The sequence below is a fragment of the Microchirus variegatus genome, assembly GCF_963457635.1.
Source record: "Microchirus variegatus genome assembly, chromosome: 6".
Taxonomy (NCBI): Eukaryota; Metazoa; Chordata; class Actinopteri; order Pleuronectiformes; family Soleidae; genus Microchirus; species Microchirus variegatus.
The window spans coordinates 13253452-13277569 of record NC_139807.1 but is presented as its reverse complement, the minus strand read 5'-3'; the positions used below and the strand labels follow the sequence as shown (position 1 = coordinate 13277569).

The 24118-nt window shown below is 40.3% G+C and overlaps 2 protein-coding genes across 2 annotated transcripts in view; both read left to right on the top strand.

The window, feature by feature from the left end:
- The window catches only part of LOC310928615 (bifunctional heparan sulfate N-deacetylase/N-sulfotransferase 1-like), a gene marked incomplete at its 5' end in the record, with an annotated part of 11483 nt that extends 973 nt beyond the window's left edge, over nucleotides 1-10510 (top strand). The window contains 13 exon segments of the mRNA XM_083891229.1: nucleotides 1558-2040; nucleotides 2759-2846; nucleotides 3159-3313; nucleotides 3915-4100; nucleotides 5803-5931; nucleotides 6322-6504; nucleotides 6909-7005; nucleotides 7249-7372; nucleotides 8581-8755; nucleotides 8856-9026; nucleotides 9938-10047; nucleotides 10174-10276; nucleotides 10382-10510. Coding sequence (XP_083747355.1) covers nucleotides 1558-2040; nucleotides 2759-2846; nucleotides 3159-3313; nucleotides 3915-4100; nucleotides 5803-5931; nucleotides 6322-6504; nucleotides 6909-7005; nucleotides 7249-7372; nucleotides 8581-8755; nucleotides 8856-9026; nucleotides 9938-10047; nucleotides 10174-10276; nucleotides 10382-10501 — 2124 coding nt within the window. The 3' untranslated portion in view covers nucleotides 10502-10510.
- A 2641-nt stretch (nucleotides 10511-13151) lies between these two features.
- On the top strand, nucleotides 13152-17778 carry LOC310928656 (H-2 class II histocompatibility antigen gamma chain-like). The gene is made up of 9 exons (XM_083891287.1): nucleotides 13152-13335; nucleotides 14287-14456; nucleotides 14860-14951; nucleotides 15032-15088; nucleotides 15188-15271; nucleotides 15354-15432; nucleotides 16907-17107; nucleotides 17189-17245; nucleotides 17366-17778. Exons 1-9 carry the CDS (start codon nucleotides 13247-13249, stop codon nucleotides 17371-17373), a joined length of 837 nt encoding a protein of 278 aa, XP_083747413.1. The 5' UTR covers nucleotides 13152-13246; the 3' UTR covers nucleotides 17374-17778.
- The last annotated feature ends 6340 nt before the right edge of the window (nucleotides 17779-24118 follow it).

Genomic DNA, 24118 nt, shown 5'->3' with positions numbered 1-24118 from the left:
AAGGTCAGGAAAGCCCAGTGGGATTTCACCATCTATTGGGAGAGGAGGAAGTAGAGCGAGGGTGTGCATCACAATAACCTGGAAATGCAACAGTGATTTGATATCTGAACAAAAAGGTATTTAATCTGTGGTGTGGATTGACAGGTATTTCTATTATTTTGACCACCATATTTATGTCTAAGTAACAGGCAAACATCACTGTACAGGATTGTGTACCGTAGGGCTGCAACTAGCGATTATTTTAATAATCGATCAATCGGTCGATTATTTATTTCGATGAAGCGGTTAAAATAAGAAACATTGGTTATTGCCACATCTTTATTCAAAAACGGACCATTTCAAATTCACAGTGCAGACTAAAGCGTAAAAACAACAGGTTATTGCTCCAACGTCTCTGAGCTATCAAAAGTAATATTACATGATAAAAAAAAATCAAAACATAACTGGAATAATACAAAAAAACATAGTGTATGATATACATACATTTACAGATGAGACACATTTTTATAATATTAATTAATTTATTTATACTCACACAGGTTTAAGTAAACATGTACTTATTTCTACTCATTTAAGTATATTTATTATGTTGATTTTGAATCTCACCTGCTTACTACAGAAAATGTACACTTGAAACTTGCTCATTACATGATTGTAGTATGTAATGAGTAAGTTTCAAGTGTGCATTTTTTTCTTTTTCGGTGCTGGATCATCACCGTGGTACTCCCGTGCCACGCCACTTCGCTCTTGCAAAGATTGCAACTAACACACTTTTTAGGTTCATGAATGGTAAAGTGTTCCCACATTTTAGAAGATTTCGGCCGAACTCTTTTCTCTGCCTCCGCCATGTTTCAAGTCTAAAATACAAGTTGTCGCTCACTCTAAAACTTTCCAGCACCGCTTATTCGCGCGCACACAAGGGCGTGCATGAACCGGCATGAAACAGTCCGCATCTGTAAACAGTTCCGCACCTAGGAGTGACGTATTAATCGCGCAACTCAACGAATCGATAATTAAATTCGGTGCCATCGCTTTTAGTAATCAATTTTATCGATTCGTTGTTGCAGCTCTAGTGTACTGCAGTAACCATACATACAGTGTTCATATTTTGGGTTCATATCTGTTGAAAAAAATGTACACCCCCAGAGACATAATATGAATATAATTAATTCATATAATGTTGTTGACCGCCATAATGGTGAGTGGATATCCATGTTACCATGATGATATTTTACACCCAGTTTAAGTAACAAATAAGTAAACCTATATTTACACAATGACAAATGTGGTTAAATGCTTTGCATTAGAATCTTGAAGGACATCAAGGTAAGAGGTTATTCATTCCTGCTGCAGTCCTGGATCTTGCAGCATAACAGATTGAGCATCACAGGTAGTAGCTGCCGTGTGCCGTCACATCCGAGTAGGCCTGACATTCCTCATTTCACACATGATGGGAGAAATTGGCAAATTATACCAATATGTTTCTGTCTTCATCACGCTGATGTATGATGAATCGGTGTGATTTCTCTCTCGTTTCTGTCTCTCTCTCTCCATCAGGCCAATGAAAACAGTCTGCTCAGTGCACAGCTCAAAGGCTTCCCACTCTTCCTCCACTCTAATTTGGGTCTGAAGGACTGCATGGTCAACCCCAAGTCCCCCTTGCTCTTTATCACTCGATCTGGCCAGCCTCTGCCAGGTCCTCTCCCCGGGGAAGACTGGACCGTTTTCCAATCAAACCACTCCACGTATGAACCCGTGCTGCTTGCCAAGACCCAATCAGCAGAGAACATTGCATCGATGGGACAGAACGCTGCTCTGCTCCCATCTGTGGTGCAGGATTTGGGGCTCCATGACGGCATCCAGAGGGTCCTGTTCGGCAACAACTTGGTCTTCTGGCTGCACAAGCTGGTGTTTGTGGATGCCGTGGCCTTTCTGACCGGGAAGAGGCTCTCGCTGTCTCTGGAGCGCTACATGCTGGTGGACATAGATGACATCTTTGTGGGCAAAGAGGGCACACGGATGAAGGTGCCGGATGTAAAGGTGAGTTTGTGGAAATGGCTGCATTTGTTTTTTTGTTTTTTTTCAGTGGTAAGAAAGTTATCAGAATCAAAACTTACCCCCGCTTTATGTATTCATCAACCACTGTTTTCAACAGCCCTTAGCAGAAATAGAAAAACCACTGCACACATTGCACGAGCTGTCTCTGCCAGTCATAAAGAAAGCCCTTCTTCTCGCTCTTCTCGTTTTGAATGCCTTCGTCCCAGTAGGCCGCTCAAAGCTGACAGGCCCCACTGCTCGCACTGTCACAGAAGCTCCAGAGCAATGAATATTTCAGGGGCTCAAACGCATACAAAGACTGTTGAAAAAGCAAAACAGACCCTCGTCGCATATGGCTGCAGAAGGTGGAAGTTAAAGTTATGGAACGATCAACAGCGCGAATTTAGGAACACAACACTGTGACAAGACGGGAGAAAATCTCCGATCGTGAGCGAGGATGTTGGGGAGTATCATCCAGTGTGGAGATCAAATGAAACAAACACCCAAACCAGAAGGAGAGCAAAATATCAAACGGAATGAAGGAGAGGAGTGAGACAACTGGGAGTGGATGTTGGATGTTTACCGAAAGCATCTTGCAGAATGAAATATGTATGTGGGCACGCATGTGCCCGCGTGCTCACGATTCCTCATTCATGTATGTGTGCACCAGCGTGCAACACATTATACACTCACCCACTCCTGTTTCTTCCCACTGTTTCAGGCTCTGCTGGAGACGCAGAGGGAGCTGCGCAACCATGTGCCCAACTTCACCTTCAATCTTGGCTTCTCAGGGAAATTCTTTCACGCTGGTAAGATGCGGCGCCTTAACTGCTGTTGACTCAAGCTGAGATAAGAATCTGCACTAAACTGAATGAGATGGCACTTCTCACATTGTAAAGTTTAGCTTCATGTTCTTCTCATCCTTCGTCTCCTCTTCTCTTTGTTAATGTCCTGGCTTTTCCTCCTGCTGCTCATCTCCTACACTCCTCACTCTTAAATTACCTCCGGTTCTCATCACCGACACCGTTTACGTTTTGAAACGTTTTAATCGTTCTATTTTCCTCTTCACCTACTCCTCTCCTCCCTTTACCACCCACTCTTTTTTTTTTTATCGTATCTAGGCTCTGATGAGGAAGACCTGGGAGACGACCTGCTGCTTTCCTACGTGAAGGAGTTTTGGTGGTTTCCTCACATGTGGAGCCACATGCAGCCACATCTATTCCACAACCAGTCCGTGCTGGCCGAGCAGATGTTGCTCAACAAGAAATTTGCCATGGTGAGTCACGGGGGGTTGGAGGGTCAGGTCACAGCTTTAGCTGAGCACTGTGTGATTGGAGTTTTTCCCTTTGCTGTCCCATTGTTCTTGTTCAGTGTCAGTCTTTGTCAATGAGTCAGAGGTGTGTTCTGTGACCTGTACCTCACTGCGGCTGGTCCTTCTTTTACATTACTCACTTTTACAAATCAAACATTTCTTCATAGACCAAACAATGCATTAAATTAAATGATTGTTTGACAAGCACTCACTGAAAGTCAAAACTGCGTTTCCTGAATCCTGTTTCACATTCAAGACCAGTCGAATGTTGTGATGCTGCAGCAGCATTAGTTGAATCCTGCTGTGAAGCAGTGAAAAGGCTGCAAGTATGCTGATATCAGTGAAGTAAAATGACCCAGATGTTCATCTTTCATCATTCTCCAGTGATTCTCTGATGCTTATGTAAGCTTAGGAATACATATACTGTGCTACTGATTGTAATCATTGGAAATATGCTGAGGAAGAAGAATGCAGATCATGACATGTGTTATGATGCCAAGAGCTTTTAAACTTTTTACATTGGGGAACTTTTATGGGTTTATTCATCATCATTTTCGTCCTCCAGGAGCATGGGATCCCCACCAACATGGGCTATGCAGTGGCGCCTCACCACTCCGGCGTCTACCCTGTCCACATACAGCTGTACGATGCCTGGAAGAAGGTTTGGGGCATCAAAGTGACCAGCACAGAGGAGTACCCACACCTGAAGCCTGCTCGCTTCCGACGAGGTTTCATCCACAGCGGCATTAGCGTAAGGCCATCATTCCTATCTGCAGGCATCTACTGTGCAAGGCCTCATTATCTCGTTTCCTCTGGCCTGTTGCATTCCCTTCACATTGCTTCTCAACATCCATTTTCTTTTCCATCCAATAATTCCTTAGAGCATTTCCCTTCTTCATCTGCATTTGTTATCTTTTATTTTCCACTTTATACCATATTTATTCATTTTTCAATGCCAAAAGTTATTCTACATCTAGATCTCTTTGACTCTACTTGCTTAAAGGGGACATATTATACCCTATTTCTCCAAAAGTTCTCTGGTGTCCTAATGAACACGTCTGTGACTTGCTTTGGTCAAAATATCATAAGGATGAAGCACCACAGCAGTTCAATCACTTTTTTCACACCGATAGGACCTCCGGTCCCAAATATAAGGATTTAAATGATTAAAAATTAGATTTTGCATAATATGGCACCTTTAAGTCGTGTCCTCAAAGATGCTGAAGATGCTCAAAAATGCAAGGTGATGGTGTGTTATCTTGCGATTGTTCATAGTCCCTGCACCTTTGGGTAAACTTTCCTCAGTTTAAGTTATCAGAACTAGGGTTTGGATTTAGCCTTAATGTGGAAATTAGACTGAAATATCAGTGTTTGTGAAAACCCTGCCACTCATCGTGAACCTCGTACACAGCTGTCGTGGGGACATCCTGTTGTTTTTCAACGCAAACGTTACTTTGACCTTTCTGAGCTGTTGGAGGAAATCCTCCTATAATTCAGCAGCACAAATGTAAACGTGAAATAAAAATGTAAACTTCCAGTGAACACATACATCCTGTTACACTCAGACCTCGTCTCAAACGTCTCACTTGGCCAGGTGGACAAATAAGCAAAATCATCAGCCTCTTTATAATGTGTCTTTTTAATATACTCAAGAATAGTCACATTAACTGATTTCAAATCATTTAATATTCATACTCATCCCTAAACAGATATTAATGAGGCAACACATCCCAAAAAAGTCATTAGTCTGGCTGGGCTGATGTGTAGTTCTACAGAGTAGGAGATGTAATGTAGTCAAGTGAACCAGTCTTGCATGTGACATCTGTCTGAGATGTGCTGCCCTGAAGGCCACAGCACTATAGCATAGACTGACATCTCTGGCAACAGCATGGGCAAAAAAGAAAAATTGTATTCAGCTCCACCGTAGTAGCTGGTGCTGATTAATGCAGCCAAGAGAACCACATTGAAGTTGAATAGATTGTATTCAAGAGGCTCTAAAGAAGAGGAAAAAAAAATCTTTATCGGTTTTTTTCCCCAGGTTGACCTTCAGCAGTGATAGGAAACAGTGCAGCTTCAGTCCAGTTCCTTTGTAGTGTTGGCATTCAGGCGTTCTGTGTGGTCTCAGTGCTCTATTCCCGTCCTTGAGATAGTGCAGTCTGAATGGACGGTCTCTGCTGCTCGCTGATGATTGATATTCAGTTCCCCAGACACTTTAAACTGCAAAGGCATTTCCATGAATTTTCATATAGACTCGGTGAGTAAGAGGTTTGCGTTGGCTAGATGAGCTGCATCGTATGAATGTTACTGTAAGAGAAAACAATGTGCGGAGTAACCGCCGCCTGCGGTAGTGACAGCTCGACTCCTGATGGTCCCCTGTGCTTATTTATCACTGGATATCTTTGTTGTCTTTTGCTCCTTTTTGGTTTTAGTGACGCGTTTTGTTTATCACACAGGTGCTGCCCAGGCAAACTTGTGGCCTTTTCACACACACCATCTTCTACAAAGACTACCCCGGCAGTCCGAATGAACTGGACAAACTCATCAACGGAGGAGAACTCTTCCTCACCGTTCTGCTGAACCCTGTGAGTCAAACGCACAGACGTGCAGCAAAGCTTCTTTTCTTTTTTTCTTCTTCTTCTTCTCGCACACGTGGAAAACCCTATTCATCTGGTGACATGATGTGAAATTTAAATGAGCAACAGGACAATGACTCATCAGTGCAGCGATGCCTGCATCATGCTTTCTCTTTTTATTCTTTTATGGGAGCTGAAAATGTGTTCTGGTACAAATTACTATTATTCATGTTTTGTATGTCGAATAATAAAAGAAAGCAATTCATGTAATCTGATGGTTGACCAATAAGAGTACACGATTTGTATCGGAGAGCAGCTGAAATGTCAAATAATCAACGTTTTCTCTTCTACTTTTATTTCAGGTCTACAAAGATTGATTTTTGTTTTCTCCATCCACAGATTAGTATCTTCATGACCCACCTGTCCAACTATGGGAACGATCGCCTCGGCCTGTACACCTTCAGAAGCCTGGTGAAGTTTGTGCAGACGTGGACCAATTTAAAGATGCAGACTTTGCCGCCGATTCAGCTGGCTCAGAAGTATTTCAGCCTGTTCCCCTCAGAGAGGGACCCCCTCTGGCAGGTGATGAGGAGAATATCATTTAATTAACACATACTTACTTCCATTTGGTTTGCCTCTGAAGGCCACGTTTTGGATGAGGTGTTAATTTCTTCAGCAGCTTGAGCAGTAATGTTCACAAAGAGATCATTGTTGTAAATGCAGGATTCCTGTGAAACAGCACATGTATCATTCATACATGTTATATCCAGGCACAGTGTGTGTGTGTGTTTGACTTTGGTCATTGTTTTGTTCCAAGGCAGAGGCAGATGATGTTAACCACCCGTGCATGTTTTCCTTTAGCGCTCTCTTTCGATGCGCCTTGAGGGCGTGTTGAGTAATAACGAGCTTTTCTCGCGTATTTTTAAATTGACACCTTGTTGTACCACTTTTAAAACAAAGCATTGTTTATCTTTGTGTGGCTACAGGATCCCTGTGAGGACAAAAGGCACAAGGACATCTGGTCCAAAGAGAAAACATGTGACCGCTTCCCCAAACTGCTTGTCATTGGGCCTCAAAAGACAGGTGAGACCTAGTCCTTCAACACCCCCTACAGGACAGAGAGGGGAATTAAAATAAGGTTTTTCATGCAGAGGTTGTCTCTTGCTTTCAGTGCTTTGATTGAAAGCACTGACAAGCCCTGGGTAAAGCTAATGGGAAGCTCTACACTGTTATTGATGATAGACTGTACTCTCACTTAATCCTAATGCTCTTTTCTTCCTCTCCCTCTTATCTTCATCCCTCTTGTTTTTTAATTTGCTCTCTCAGGGACGACAGCACTCTACCTGTTTCTTGGCATGCACCCAGACCTGACCAGTAACTACCCCAGCAAGGAGACGTTCGAGGAGATCCAGTTCTTCAATGGACACAACTACCACAGAGGCATCGACTGGTAAGAAACCATACATCAACGTTTTGTAGTATAGCAGCCGGCGTTGCAGCAATTAACCTCTATGTAGTTTTATTTTATTTTTTTTCTGACTAAGTACCACCAAACACTTGACGGGTTTTTCTTCTGTGAATCAGTAATGTTTGAAAAATGTCTTTTGCATACAGCTCCAGTTGTAGATACATTAAAACTAGTGCTGGGCATGCCAACGACTGCCGTTAACGCACATTAACACATGGAGAGTTTCCATTCCATAACGACTGACCTGAAAAAGACACACCTGATGTCATGTTTTACCTGCCGTGGCACAGGAGTCCGTTACCTCCGTTACCTCCGTTAGCTGCGTTAGCTCCTTTAGCGCACCTACAGTCGAACTGGAGCGGTCTGTTTATTAAACGAACAGAGCAGCGCTACAAATGACCAGCCTATGTGTGCCTCTGTTTTTAAAGTTTACCGGTCAGTCGTCATGGAAACACGTCATGCGTTATTGTGCGTTAACGTTGATGCCGTTAACTTGCCCAGCACTAATTCATACTCAACTTTTTCTTTTTACACGATAACTGCTGTGGAATGATCGAAAAAGTGTGTTTGGTGTCTATTTCACCGCTTCTCGTCATTCAGCTAAAGAAATATCGAGATATAATTTTTCATCCATATCACCCAGCCCTAGTTTTAGTGCAATCCGTAACGGTCATTGTAGTTCAAATGAACACACAATGCACTAAATGTCTAGAACCCTGCTTTTAAACCTGTAATTGTCTTATTTTACATGTCTGTATGCAGAATACAGGTTGTAAAAACTCAAAAATAAATTGCATGTGGCTGCAGTAGCATGTTTCCCTTTAGAGAAAATTAATTAAGTAATCAAAACCCTCTTCAGAGAACGATATCTATTTAATAATAATAAAAAAAACTCAGTATTTTCAGTTTCCTAAAGTTTTAATTCATTTTTGGTGAAGAACGTATACAAAGCAGATACTGCAGAGTCCCACGCATAATGCACTTGATTGGCTGGACATGAGCGTGAGTGGGCTGCCCAAATATTAACATTGGATGGTGTTGCTAGATACTTTTGTGAGATGCCAAGCCTTTGCACATGTTCCATCACCCACACAGAGAAACTATAATCGCACACAGAGAGCAAATTAGACCAGATCAGCTGCTCCTGCGTGTAACTCTTGTTTGTATGTTTTGTGTTTGCTGCATGTCAGGTATATGGAGTACTTCCCTCTACCCTCCAACACCAGCTCCGATTACTACTTTGAGAAGAGTGCCAACTACTTTGACTCTGATGTGGCTGCTCAGCGAGCAGCAGCTCTTCTGCCTAAAGCCAAGATCGTCACCATCCTCATCAACCCCGCAGACAGAGCTTACTCTTGGTACCAGGTCTGTCACAGGCCACTTAAAACCATATCAATGTCTTGAAATGAAATTCCTAAAACAGGAATTAATTATATTTTTGATCCTGAAATGACTGTCTCTACAGCACCAAAGAGCCCATGATGATCCGGTTGCGTTGAAATATTCCTTCAACGACGTCATCACTGCAAGCCACGATGCTCCAGTCAAACTGCGGGTCCTCCAGAATCGCTGTCTGGTCCCAGGCTGGTACGCCGTTCACCTGGAGCGCTGGCTCAACTACTACCACTCCAGCCAGGTATTGCTGTTTTCCCACAAAGGTTTTGAATAGATAATGCTTGTTTATGCAGTATTTAAAGAAGACATATTATGCTAAATCAACTTTTTAATCATTTTACAGTAATATTTATATTTGGGACTGTGGAGGCCCTATGAGTAGACAAAGTGTGAAAAAAGATGACTCAATCTTGTTTTTGTGGTCCACCTCAGTATAAGTACAGGACATAAAATACATTGACTTCCGCACTCATTGTTACGTCACAATGACACATTCCTGGAATTGTTGTCTTGCAGAGCTCCTGTTTGTCCCTAAAAAACGTGAGAGTGCAGGCAATAGTATCCGGAAGAGCGGAAGTCCGCTAAGTGTTTTATCTTCGGCTGCACAGTGCAGCACAGAGTTCTACACAAACTTCCAGCCTCAGAGGATTTATCTGTCCAGTGGATACTTTTTATATATGACGGCAATGTGCCTGCTAGAGTCTGCAAATTATGGCTTTTCCTTGCTGTTAGCTGCCGGAGCCTCAGTGACGCTGACGTAGTTTCCTGTGTCTCATTTGCATTTAAAGAGACAGGCACTCAAAACCGAGTGTTCTGAACAGGGCTGATTTGGCAGAGTGATTGAACTGCTGTGGTGCTTCATCCTTAAGGTATTTTGACCAAGCATGTAAGAGACATGTTCATTAGGACACCAGGGAACTAGGATAACTTAAGAAAATAGGGCATAATATGTCTCCGTTAAAACCCTAATGCAAGATGTGATAAAGTACTACAGCACAATAGCTTTTTTACTGATTCATTCATGACTTGAGGTTTTCAGGGAGCCATTTTCCTCATGAATAGAAGAGTTGTATTATTATATGTGTTGTGTTTTACAAATGACACTCTTTTTGGTTCTGTTCTAACATCTGATACCATTTGTGTCTCATGCAGCTGTTGGTCTTAGATGGACAGATGTTGAAGACTGAGCCTGCCTCAATCATGGACAAAATCCAGAAATTTCTAAGTCTTGCCAATGTCATCAACTACCACAAGATCCTCGCGTGAGTATCCTGTTTTCCTGTTTCACTTTTAAGTTGCTTACAACTGCCAGATTTACAAATGAATCCAGAAAATTATTGGGTTAATTGTGTAGAGCTTATGTATAACTTATTCTTTTCAATGAGCAGGTTTGATCCGAAGAAAGGTTTCTGGTGTCAGCTGCTGGAAGGAGGGAAAACCAAATGTTTGGGAAAAAGTAAAGGGCGCAGGTACCCCGATATGAACACTGAGGTATGATCAAATAAAATAACTTATTGCATGGTACATTCGATCTTTCAATATTAATCTCGTATGTTTATTTTTGCTGTATATTAAAAATGTAATTTCATCCTCCAGTCCCAGGGGTTCCTCAGGGAATACTATAGGGATCACAATATTGAGCTGTCAAAGCTGCTCTACAGGATGGGTCAGCCACTGCCCAGCTGGCTCAGAGAAGAGCTGGTCCACACCAGGTAGCAGCACCACAGGGAGGGGGCGACCTGAGCCCTACGACTGAACCACTTTTCAGGCCAAGTGCGTCTGAGGTGTTGAAGATTTCAAATATTCTTGATTTAAAAACTGAACTACATCAAGATTTGAGGACAGGACGACGAACTAGAACTCAACACTTAACTGTGATCTTCCTAGATAAGAAGGCTCACGGCGCATGGTGAGCAAGATGAGAGCGTGCTAGCTCGCTCTCTCTCTCTGAGCCTCGAGATGCCATTGGCTCCCATGATGAGCCTCCACTGTGTCCTGTAGGTGGAGGAAAGGCTCAGTGATGCACAGGAGGGGACCTTCAGTGTTTGATCACTTCCCTGCTCTTCTTCATCGGACCTTCTCTGCTTTGCATGAACTTCTTCCTGAAAATCAAAGAAAGGAGGGGGAAAAAAAATATAAAAGAGAAGCTCTGAAGCTTGAGCAGCTGTCACACATTCAGGTCTGGGAAACGGCAGACGGAGGACGAACAACGCTGTATCTCCACAGATACGAGTTGCATTGATTGGAGCTCATTTAAACACTGGCTAAAAGGAGGACGGCCTGACTTTTTGGAGAGACGTTGGTTGCAAATGCCTTTTGATAGATGTGTTTTTATGAGAGGAGAATGGAACATCTGGCGTCTTGACTTAGGCTGCATGTTGTAGCCTTACTTGATAGGCCTTGGTAGAATCTAGTTATCTCTTTTACAAGTGCCAGGACAGAGACTTTATTAAACTATTACTATGTGGACTTTTAAGTTTTTTTTTTTTAAAGATGTTTTATGTTTTTTTTTTTTTTTTTTCATTTTTAAGTTTCTGTTATGCTGATGGCAATGAATTATTGTAGAATGTACCAACTAAACACCTTAGGTCAGTCATCTTCAATGGGTCAGATTGTACAGTACAGTCAGTTAAATTATTCAGCTCAGCCTCCTCTGTCGTCAGTTCCATGACCAGGGCAGGACACGTTCGGATAGTCGTTGAAAGCACAATATTTAAGGCACTCAAATGAACGCTGACTCTGAGCATACAGATTACTGGAAAGCACACTAACAAAACAGCTCCTCTTATAATCTGTGAAGAAGATCATAAGCTAGCTACTGTATGTTTAATAGAGCGCTCTGCGTTCAACGGATTCAAATGGTGTGCAAAACACGAGTGTGCATTTCAAAAATCTGTTTTCAGCTTTGAGTTCTTAACAAAACTGTATATTTTGTTTTATTCCGCTAAACAGATGGGAGGTATGAGGGGGGCGGGGCGGGGGTGCAGGGGGGGGGGGGGGGACACTGTCTCTGGGAGAAACCGTGTTAAGTTGCCAGGAAACCCAACAATATCCCCAATACAGATGTTCGGTTGTTGGTCAAGGTGTTACCACTGCAACTAGATGTCAAGCATAGATAACAAGAAGCTGCTCTTATTGCAATAGTTTTGTACAATGTTATGATGTGAGAACAATGCACATGTCATTGGTCCTTTTTTTATTTTATTTTTTATTTTTTTCTGACTTCGTAATGTACATAACACGCGAAACCCTCAGTAGACCTAAATTATTGAATGTGTCTGGGTTTACACACTCTCCCGTCAGCCCATTCCTGTAGTGTGAAATGTCAGTGCTGTACTGAGGGGATTCTGGGTCATTTCATTGTGCGGAGATGTGTTGCTGAGATCGTTTCCTCTCATGTCCTCTCACTGCCAACTATTGTACAGAGGTACTGAGTCTCTCCATATAAAGTATTAAGTGATAACACATAACGGCAACGATGGTACTAATCTCCTGGACTGTATGATAAAGATTTGTAATTGTTGTCAATAATTTTTACAGTGTAACTAATATTGTCGGTGCTTTTTAATTTGCAAATAAAACACCACTGTATTTTTCAATAGCTGGACCTTCCCCCCCCCTCTTATTCTTTCCACCGACAGATTCGAACATAATGATTTACATTTTGATGACGCTTATTTTTAGAAACTTTAGAATCTGTCTGCTCCTTCAGTTTGTTTGTCTTTTGGTTTCACTTCAAGGTGAGGTACTTTTGAGGAGAAAGACGTTTGAAACGCTCTGATTTACAGGAAACGTGTGTCTGTTTTTAAATGCGTTAAATCCCTGTGTTGCTAAATATAACTTGGTAGTAGATTTAACGTGTGTCTTTAGTCTTCGATTGCTTTAAATTCAAGATGATAAACCAGAAAGTAAACTGTGCAATGTTGCACTTCAAATACTAAATATAAAAACTAATGCTAATGTCACAAAACTCACATCCTGTCATTAAGACTAAAAGTGACATTTTAATGCTATAAACATGTCAATTGTTAGTTTAAGCATTGTAGTACTTTTTGAAGGAACAATAACTATTAAAAAATGTTAAGTATTCACATGTACAATATACAAGATTGTAGTAATATAGGTTAAATAAAAACTACTTTTATGTTTATTAAATAGACTTTTTAACCAGTACAGACAAGAAACAACACAGGCTGTTGTATAAACTCCTGATTTCTCTTTCTGTTGTCTGCCTCTATCAACAAGTGATGCTGTCATATTCTGACCAATCAGAGTTCACTTTCTGTAAAATGCTCCAGTGAACCAGCCCTCATTGCTTTAAAGAGCGGGACTTTCCACTCCCTTCTCACCTTTTACTTGGAACCTGTCAAGTGCTGCTTCCTCGTTCCAAATAGCCATTTATTCTGTTGACCAGCTGAGTTTTGTCCAGTTTGTTGCTTCCGAGGAGCCGAGAGACACGAGATGGATAACGTTCCAGAAGATGCTGCCCTGGACAGAGGGAGTGTTGCAGGCAGTGAAGAGGCCCTTATTGGCCGTGTGAGCCCCAGAAGGTGAGAGGACTCTTTAAATCTTCATGACAAATATTGTCCTGTGAAGTAGTTTATGAAACGTGTTCTCTGCTTATAAAGTGTGTTCTTTATTTTGTTAAAAGAAAAGGAAAAATAAACATTCACAAATGTACAAAAAAAATTGCACACATACAGGTGTTAACATTTTCTGTTCACTTCCTTCACACCAGAAGGAGGTGTCTGCCTAGTAACATATGATGGAGCTGTCCTCCTATTGGTTCATAATTTACCAGTGAATACTGTGAATAGTTTTAATACCAACTCATAACTAACAACATATAAGGTATTTTTACTTGGCTTTTAGCTGTGACACGTCAACAAAAACCTGTTTTTGCACCTCGCGACGACGACTATATCATCTTTAATTGGAAGTCAACGATTTTATTCATATTATGAGGTAAAAAATAGAACTAACTAACCAATTATTTCTAAATAAAACCTTTGAAATACACGCTTTTCTTGGCGGAAGTTGAAGTGAAACTGTTCAAGAAAGAAGTGAGTCACTGTCATTTTTATAAACCGGTTTACACAAATCAAAAATAAGGATCCAAATCTCACCGGAATATATCTATAAAATCAGTAGAGGACGTCCGTCTGGTAAGCAGTGACGTGTAATGTTCTACTGGCTGATTATGAGCAATAAAAAGATTTAAATTATTCAAAATATGAATATAAAATATTCAGGTTTGTTTTTAAATTTCCATATGGGCCATTTCTGTATAACACTAATTATTATTATTATTATTATTATAAATGTCACCCACTGCACTTAAGGAAATCCCCTTCAAGTCACTTTAGATGTAGGGAATTTTTGATTGAAGTAAAATAGTAAAATGTGATGTTTCTTTTCCCCACCACCTTTCATAAAGTTCCCTCTTTAAATGATATAATCCAGTCCCTCACTCTTTCTCTCTCTCTTTCTCTCTCTCACAGAGGCTCCAACAGTCGTGCTTTGAAGGTGGCAGGACTGACGACGCTGGCATGTTTGCTGCTGGCCAGTCAGGTTTTCACCGCCTACATGTTGTTTGGCCAGAAACAGGAAATCCACTCTCTGCAGAAGAACTCAGAGAGAATGACCAAACAGCTGACCCGCTCATCTCAGGGTAATTCGGTCATGTTGTGTTGGCATCAGATCTCATCAGAACAGAGGAGGAGGAGGAGGAGGAGGAGGAGGAGGAACAGGGGGGATGTAAAATGTCAAGAGGGAAAGAGGAAGTGAAAATATGCTTTAAGGAACTTAATGTAAAAAGAAAGTCATGCAGGGCACAAGTCAACTGTTCACCATATAAGATTTCAGGCAACATCATATAAAGTTTCAACTTACATATATGTGAAATATTATCTAGCATAACTCATAATTATCTAATTTGTTTTGTGCCCTACATTATTATTATTATTATTATTAGTAGTAGGTGGAGTTTTTAATCTGTAGTGACAAAAAAAAGTAAAGTGATATATTTTTCAATCAGTTAAGTCACAAATTAAGCTTTTTTTCTTTGTTTTCAGTATCGAAACCTGTCCGCGTGCCCATGAACAGCCTGCCCCTGATGGATCTCACCATGACTGACGACTTCACACCCAACAAGACGCCACTGACAGTGAGTGTTCACAGGCCGAGTGTTCGCAGACTTTAAAAAACAGTCGCTTTATCGAACTGCTCTTTTCCCATCCCCATCAGAAACTGGAGGACACTGCTATCGTCAGTGTGGAGAAGCAGCTGACCGATTTCCTGCAGGTATATATAATTATATATAATTACACTGTGCTCAGTTTACAGTGTGTCCTTACTCTGCTGATGTTGTGTATTAAAGCTTTGGTCTTGTTTTTGGAGCAGGAATTCCAGCTGCCGGAGTTCAATGAGACCTTCTCTGCAAACCTGCAGGGCCTGAAGAAGAGGATGAATGACAGCGAATGGAAGGTGAAAAAACAGCCACTAAAAAAAAAAAATGAACGTTGAAAGTGAATGAAGTGAGTTTAATCTGTCATTTTTGACTCTGCAGGGCCTGGAGTCCTGGCTGCGTTACTGGCTGATCTTCAACATGGCCCAGCAGAAGCCTGTGACCCACAAATCTGAGCCAGGTTATTCCAACCTTCTTAATGTGACGTTTGTTGTTACAGCAGATACAATAGAAGACAATTAAATGGATCATGTTCATACTTTTGGTGCAAAAACACACCAAAGGAAAACTAAAACCACTCATTTTTATTCGTTTCCTGCCTCTGCACTGTTCAGGGCAATACTGTCCACTTCTGAAGTAATATTTTGCCACATGGCTGTCAAATTTATATTTAATGGATTTATCAACCACGACTGATCTTTGTACACTCTTTGCCAGAGTTAATGTGGCACAGAGTGTTAGAAAATCAGTAATGATTGATATTCCATTAACTAAATTCTACAGCCAGCAGCCATTTGGCTTCTTTTAGCACTCAGGGCCTGCTTCACACTGGACGCCTGTGTGGTGCATTACAGCTGCAGCGTGTCTCTCTTCTCATTCAGGCACCCATGTTAATGCATTTTTTAGAATAGACAGAATCGCTCCAATTCGGCAAAAATAGACAGTGAAAACAAACTTTCTTTACTTTTTCCACGTCGATGTACTTTTGCGTACGTCATAAACACAACAAGTCCCGTTCCCGTTTCAAAACAAAAGCGGCATTTCACTTCCTGATTCCACTCTTCTTCTTTTTTGTTTTCAACAAGCAACAACATGTGGCTTCATACTGTAGAGTCCTGGTATTTAGTTGAGTACAGAGGAATATTTAGGGTTTTTTTTTAGGCAAAGTCTGCAGCAGGTGAGCTATGAACGGCACATGAAACAATGCATCAATGGCCTAAGACTAAGGGTGAATTCCAATTCCTTGCTTAACCCTCAATCTCAAAAATGCACGCTCCCTCTAGTGCAAGTGCTGTCCCGATTCTCAGAAAAATTAAGTTGAGGGGCGAGTTTAAGGGCTGTATCGCCCTCAATATTGAGATTCTCCGAGACCAGCCTTGGGAGCAAGGGCTACCCAGAATGCATTGCGTGTTTTGACAGAACAAAGATGGCCGGAAGCAGCAAAATGAGTACGCTACAAATCAAGTATTTTCTTAATTAATAGAGATATAAAAATTATGAAAACCATTGTATTATCTTAGTTTAGGCCCATTTTATGGATTACTTACGTCATTGTCGCGTAACATTTATTTTTTATTTTACGATCTTTTGTCAATAGCCGGCCGGTGTGGACAAGCGACAAGTACGGATGACGTAAATGCGTTCTTCTTTTTTTGGAGTTGACAGACTGGACGCAGTTATATCGCGTTATTCTGCCCCCTACAGTCTGATGACGTATCTGCATTTAAGGGGTGTCCCATTTCTAAGTGACAAAATAACACTTGGTTTTGAGGGCCAGTTAAGATTAGGGGTTGAGTTTGAGGGTTTAGATAGGAATTGGAATTGGCCCTAAGTCTATTGCTTTAAATCGTACCATCTATAATCACCAGTAATTAAAAACCAAACAGGTTCATGAAACGTGCCAGTGTTTCAAGTCTTCTCGTCTCTTTCCTCAGCCCTTGCAATTAAGACCAAATGCCAGATGGAGGTATCCTCTGGTGTCGGGAAGCTCGGCTCCTACAAGCCCCAGTGCGATGAGAAGGGCAATTACTTGCCCACGCAGTGCTGGCTCGCCACCGGCTTCTGCTGGTGTGTGGATGAGAACGGCAACGTCATCGAGGGCACCAGCATCCGAGGCCGCCCCGACTGTCGCAGAGGTAGATGAATATTCATTTGCTTTTCACTCTAGGCCGCTTAAAGTTTTTTATAAACCTGAACGAAAATGTCATTCTGCGCAGGTTTTCGCCGCATGATGCTCGCACCCAGGATGATGGAGAAGACCATGAGCGAAGATGGTGAGAACCTCAACGCTTACTCTGCATAAACAGAAGATCTTCAGTCGTTTGATAGGTTCATTTTCAACATTTTATTGGATGCTACACTTCATCTTCTACTTTTTTTTTAATTTTCCCCAGATGAGTGAAACAAAATGAAGTCTGAAGAGCGGTGTGTTTTATCCAGCAGTCCGAACAGACATGAGAAATCACTTATACTAAGCTGGGTGCAGTCCTCTAATATTGGTTTTATGCCCTTTTTCTCTGCAATATAATTTCTTGATTTGAACTACTTTGCTGGATGCTTGAAATCAAAAGGCCTGTTACTGTGTTCTGATTTTAATCTTCATATACGTATTTACGATGGTGACATTTTGACTCTCATATTCATAATCTATAGTATTAAGTGTTAGACTGTTTGTTTTTGTAGAATGCTTAAAGGGTTGGTTCACAGAGATTCTCGGTTGATAAATGGCCGGTTGTCAAGACTCTTAAGGAAACGCTGTCTCCTCGTACGCTGATAATGATTTTCAAATAAATAAATACATTGTGTAGTTTGGCGTCATTCAGAGTAATTACATTGTCTCTCAAAGATGTTGCTTTTGAATTTATTGTTTTTGGCACCACAAGAAAAAAAACACATTAAAATGAAACCAATATAGATATAACAAAGGTTCAGCCGATTTGGATTTTTACAGTTTTTAAAGTTGGTGAATCAACCCTTTAAATAACGTGCACTTTTCTATCAAGGTGTTTGTGTTAAGAAGGGATAAATAAAGATCTCCCAACAACACTGTTCTCATTTTCATATATTTGTGATGTCAATGATTGTTCAGTCTTTGGATCAAACGAGGCCTGAATAAAATTAAAGCTGATAAGTTGCAGTGACTCAGCGCTCAGTCCTGAATTTTCTGCCCTGTTCCAGTTTCACTTTTCATTGTAGTTGATGATTTTACAGTCGCCACGTCGCTCATCGAGGAGAAACGCGTGTGTTGAAGTGTTGATTCTTCTTGCTCTCCTGAGATTACATAAAATGTACGTACTGTGTGCTATGAACAAGAACATGGAGCTATGTCTTCTTCTTAAAAGGTTTAAAACGTTTTATTTTTTTATGTTTATTGCTTTATCACGTCAAAAACACTACTTATAAAACATCGTACATGATCTGAGTTCATTAGCTTTCTGGAGCTTTTAATATGAAAACATGTTTGATAGTATTTAAAATCCTGCATTATGTCATTTTAAGTGTATGTTATGTGTCTGACTGACTTGTCCATGTGTCTAGTTTATCCACAGTACTCTACATTTTTTATTTGTTTTTGTCCAGATTTAGAGCTGAGAGGCTTTCCTTTTATATCGTTTTTTTCATATCATGTCATAAACTCTTTTTCATTCATCAGTGCAATCAAACAATGTTGTTTCACCCATGTCACATTTGAATGCGGTAAGGATCATTTCTTCCTCTCTGGCAGTTATTAAGCTTTAGAGCTTCCAAGCATATTTGGAGGATATATTATAGTCACAGAGCTCCATTTAGTACCCATGACAGTTTATATATATACATATATATACACCTTACCTTCTTCTCCAGCTGCATTACCCTGCACCTTATAGAGGAGTGTCATCTTGTACCTATTGGAACAGCAAGGAACTTTCGATGTGAACGCATCGTTAAATAGACCATCTGCAGAGTTTGTGCGCGACAGTTTAAATCAGTGTTTCCCAACCCTGGTCCTCAGGGAACACCATGCCCTGCCATGTTTTAGATGTTACCCTGCTCCAAAGACACCTGATTGAAATAAACGGTCAGCTCGTTTTTTTTGCTTTTTTTTTTTTTTCAAATAATTGAATGTTTCAACTAAAAAAAATAATAATACAAAAAAAAATTAAAAAAAATAACGATTAATGTGTCAACTTTTGTAAATAATAATAATAAAAAAAATATAATAATTTTAAATGTTGCATTTCAAACAGTTTCAGTTTGTCAATTTAAAAAAAAAAGTTATATTTCAATTTTTGTCAAATTTTCTTCAAAAAATGTAATGTTTCAACTTTTGTAAAAAAAAAATTGACATTTATATTTCATTTTTTGTCAAATTTCTTGAAATAATTTTATATTTCAACTTTTGTAAATTTTTTTACATTTATATTTCAACTTTTGTCAATTAAAAATATATATATATTTTTGTCAAATTTCTTCAAAAAATGTTATATTTCAACTTTTGTCAATTTATTTTTCAAATTAATTTTTCAACTTTTGTTATAACATTTTTTTTTATTATTCAATGTTTCAACTTTATCCAAAAATGTAATGTCTCATCTGAATCAGGTGTGTTGAAGCAGGGCAACATCTAAAACATGGCAGTGTTCCCTGAGGACCAGGGTTGGGAAACAAAGGTTTAAATGATGAATCTCTCTGCCATCATGTAGGTGACAGTTGCAGTGTGTGACCTTTGGTCATTGTTGTTGTTGTTGATGTTATTATTCTGCCTCTGTTGTGAGGAGAAAAACAACATCAGGAGAATGTCCACATGACTTTTAAACACAGCTACAGAGACAAATAGAGAGAGCTGTGTGGAGCTGGTTTAACCGTAACAGACATTTGTTTTTTATTTAAAAGTTACACACTACTGCTTTAACAGGACAACACCAAAGCGCTCCTCTCCGTTGGATGCCGTTTATTGGCCGACTGTCAATCCTGATTAATTTCTGTTTGTGCTTTCTGTTTGATGTTTGCGCTACTTTCTAACAAGGCCGGCTTTATAAAGAGTTTATGAGGCGGAACTAATGGAGGAACAATAATTACTGCCTGGCTGTTGTTTTCCCTCTGCCAACCAGTCATGTTGCAGCAAATATGTTCTCAATCTTGTCGCCCTTTCTGTTCCACAGTTATGACCGTGTTGTTTTGGCAAATATATGATATCCGTGTGAAGCTGGAATAAGACACCACCCTTTATCAAATTAGATCTTTGTGTTAAAGTATTAACACAATTATTCTGGAGTAATGGCCAAACGTGTGCTTTTATTTTAGGTCACAGTGACCTTGACGTTTGATGAATGTTGTACAAATGTTCACGTTGTAGGTGGACGATCTAAAACACAATACCCCCAGGAACAGCTGTTGAGGTAATTATTCTAATTATTTATAGGGTGAACCTTTAGGTTGACAAAAATACCTTTGACTAATTTGATCATTTATCATTTAAAAATACATTTGTTCACAATTTTTTTTTTTTTAATTGCTCTCATACAGCTGAGTTATATACCATTTGTTAACCATTAATAAAGCCATAATGAAGAATGTACAGCCTAATTTAAAACCAACATCAGTCAACATCACTTTCTAATAACACTAGGAGTTAATGATGAATGATCAGTCTCGGTTCCTTCTGTCCCGTGTCTCATGATGACACTGTGAAGATGACTGAGAATCATTAGTGCTCAACAAAGTGAGACCTTTCTGTTCCGTCTTGGTAACTTAACCCACTTAATTTTTCCCAGTGAAAGTGGATTCTGGCTCATTAATAATGAAGCTCATGTGTAACAAAACCCAGGTTGACCCAGTGTCTTTCTAAAAAAGACACGAGCGTCTGGACGGCCACTGTGAACATGGAAGCACCTGTAAGTGCTATTTTTATTCTGACCTCTGGGATATTGTGTGAGGATTACTATAGTGTAGCATTTAAAGAGATAAGAAGTGTTGTTTTTATGCGTTTTATGCGACTCGATCCCTGTGTAGATGTCTGCAGGAGGTGAAAAGCTTCACGTGGGAGTTGTATTTACTGGAACACCAGGTAAAAGAGGAATGGAAATGTTAAACCTGTAGATTGTAGACTGTAAATTCATTTTCTTTGTTCTCTCAGAGGATAAAGACTGTGTTGTTATCAGTGAAGACGGACACAGCGTGGACTACACATCAGCAAAGAACAAGGTAAAACATTCATCACATTCATCGTTGCGTCACATACACACTCTTCAAGTGTTCAATGTTTTTTGTTGTTGTTTTTTTCCCCACGCAGGAAACAAAGTCCTTCTTCTTTGACCAAGTCTTGAATGTTGACGACATACAGGTACAGAAACACAGCCTCCACCAAGTTTCTTTACCGTGTTTTTGATACGTGCAAATTGATGATCTGAATATCTGCAGAGTTTCCACTCGGAGCTCCTGCAGCCTCTCACTGACTCTGTGTCCTGTGGTTATAATGGAACTCTGCTGGTGTGTGGAGTGTCCACAGAGAAGATCTGCACTCTGATGGACCACAGCGTCATCAAACAGGTGCAGCCTCACACACACACACACACACACACACACACACACACACACACACACACACACACACACACACACACACACACACACACACACACTACCGTTCAAAAGTTTGGGGTCACTTAGAAATATCCTTGTTTTTGAAGGAAACCTTTTTTTTTGTTAATGAATATAACATTAAATGAATCATAAATACACTCTATACGTTGTTCATGTGGTAAACGACTATTCTAGCTGCAAACGTCTGGTTTTAATGGAATATGTACATAGGTGTATAGAGGCCCATTTCCAGTGTTCTAATGGTACATTGTGTTTGCTAATGGCATTAGAAGGCTATTGGATGATTAGAAAACCCTTGAAAACCCTTGTGCAATGATGTTAGCACAGCTGAAAACAGTTTGTATAGGTTAAACATTGTATAGGTAACCCCGTACCTTTGAACATTATTGTATATATATATAAAAAACATACTTAATTTGTTCAGAATCTGTGATTTCTGACTGATGATGTCACCGTCGACTGTCTCTTAGCTCCTGGCAAACCTGTTTGCTTGCACGTCGTCGCAAGAGAAAGAGAAAACGTTCACCTCAGTGTCGTTCCTTCAGGTTTGTCCTTGTGTTTTGAGCAGAGAAACCGTGAATTATATCAGACGCGACACGGCGCGGGATAATATCTGATGTTTTATGGTTCCGATGGGTTCAGTTTTATCCAGATGGCAGCGCTGTAGATCTTCTGAGCACCAGCAGTCAGACTCTAAAACTTGTCACACACCCAGTCCTTGGAAGGTGAGTCCAAATTAAAATGACTCATAAATCAAAATTGTGTACTGTGCAAAAACACTTAGGCCACCATTAGATTAGGTGTTTCAGTAACGCTGTAATCACTGTACTGTATTATGTTTTTCCTCAATCACTCCTCGATTGGAATACATCCAGAAAATAGAGGAAACAAAACAGCTTTACAGGTTAAACGAGAATTTAGTCTGACCTACCCTTACACTTGAACAATAGATAGATAGATAGATAGATAGATAGATAGATAGATAGATAGATAGATAGATAGATAGATAGATAGATAGATAGATAGATATGACCAACTCAGTTATTAAGTCTTATAATAGCTTTTGCTTGTCATGAAGTGCAGAATATCTATTTTTTTCCCAGTCTTGTAGGAGGCGTATGTGAGGTGTGTGTGTATTCACCAGAGGAAGCGTGTGCTCTGTATGAGTCATGTAAGGAGAGAATGAGGGCCAGAGCAGGCGTCATGTCCAGCAGGTACAGTAATCCAAATAAATAAACCTGGTTGTGTAATTCACTTTGAGCTGGGTCCACATGTTACATATATATCTCAGATTTACCACTGGGTACAGTGTTTGCCATGTTCCAAACCTATTATTGTTTCTACCCGATCGCGGTATACGCGTTTCCCTCAGGTGCAGTTCCCTGTTCTCAGTGTTCGTTGAGCGGAAGATTCACGTGGAAGAAGAAGAGGAGGAGGAGGAGGAGGAGGAGTTAGAGTTAGACGTTTGCCGCAGCAGGCTGCAGCTGTTCGGTTTGGCAGGAGGAGCCAGCAGGACTGACCTCAGAGGGTCAGTCACGCACACACACACGCACGCACATGCGCGCACACGCACACACACACACACACACACACACACACACACACACACACACACACACACACACACACACACACACACACACACAATACAATACAGTAAGAACATGGCAATAGTATGGCATGTGTATTTTATGGTGATCACATCACATTTCTAATGCACTCTTCAGCAATAGCGTGGTCATATGGAGATGATATTACAGTTGCACCATGTCATTTCCAAAGTAATAGCTTTGTAAGTGCAGGCTTCCATCAGTGGAATACCTTCAAAATGGGTGGTTATTATATTATATTATATTACGTTGAAATTCATCCTCCCTTGTGTCCCACACACATTTTTTTTAAATTGTTATTATCAATCTGTTGATCATCATGAAAATGAAATGGTATTACCACAATATTACTTTACTATTACAAGTATGATTACCACACTATTAGCATGCTGTTATTTTGCTGTAGTGTTAGTGTAACCTGAGCTGGTGACGTTTTTGTGCAGTCTTCACGTCTCGCTTGCAAATCCTTCTGTTCCAGTTTAGCAGCACCATGCTGTGATATTATGAGTCAGTTCGCTCTCCACTGTGTGTGCGATGGTAGATTTTTATATATGACTTTGAGTTTACCACTTTCATACACCCTGTGAGTGGCTGAACTGGAAAAAACAACAAGAATAAAGTATTTGTTGAGTAAGAGTGAACTGGAAGAAAACGACACACCTGGTTCAAGGTCATTCCATGCAAGTATTTTATAGGTTTTGTTGTTTATATGATCACATGAGACATTCTGTCATGTAAGGACCTCATTTAAGTTGAATTTGTTGCTTATTCTACTGTAACGGTCAATAAAATGAGCTCATGCACTGCAAAAACAATGGACAACAATGCATGTTGAATGAATACATTTTTATTTTTAAAAAGAGCATTGATTTCTGGACGTGTTGTTGAAACACAATACAAACACAAAGAATGCGCTGTGTTGGACTCGGTGGTAACAGCTGAATATTCTCCAGG

Coding starts and splice junctions, on each gene's coding strand:
- LOC310928656 (XM_083891287.1), top strand. CDS start 13,247: ATGGATAACGTTCCAGAAGATGCTGCCCTGGACAGAGGGAGTGTTGCA. Junction 14,457..14,859: donor GCTGACCCGCTCATCTCAGG/GTAATTCGGTCA, acceptor CTTTGTTTTCAG/TATCGAAACCTGTCCGCGTG. Junction 14,952..15,031: donor CCAACAAGACGCCACTGACA/GTGAGTGTTCAC, acceptor CATCCCCATCAG/AAACTGGAGGACACTGCTAT.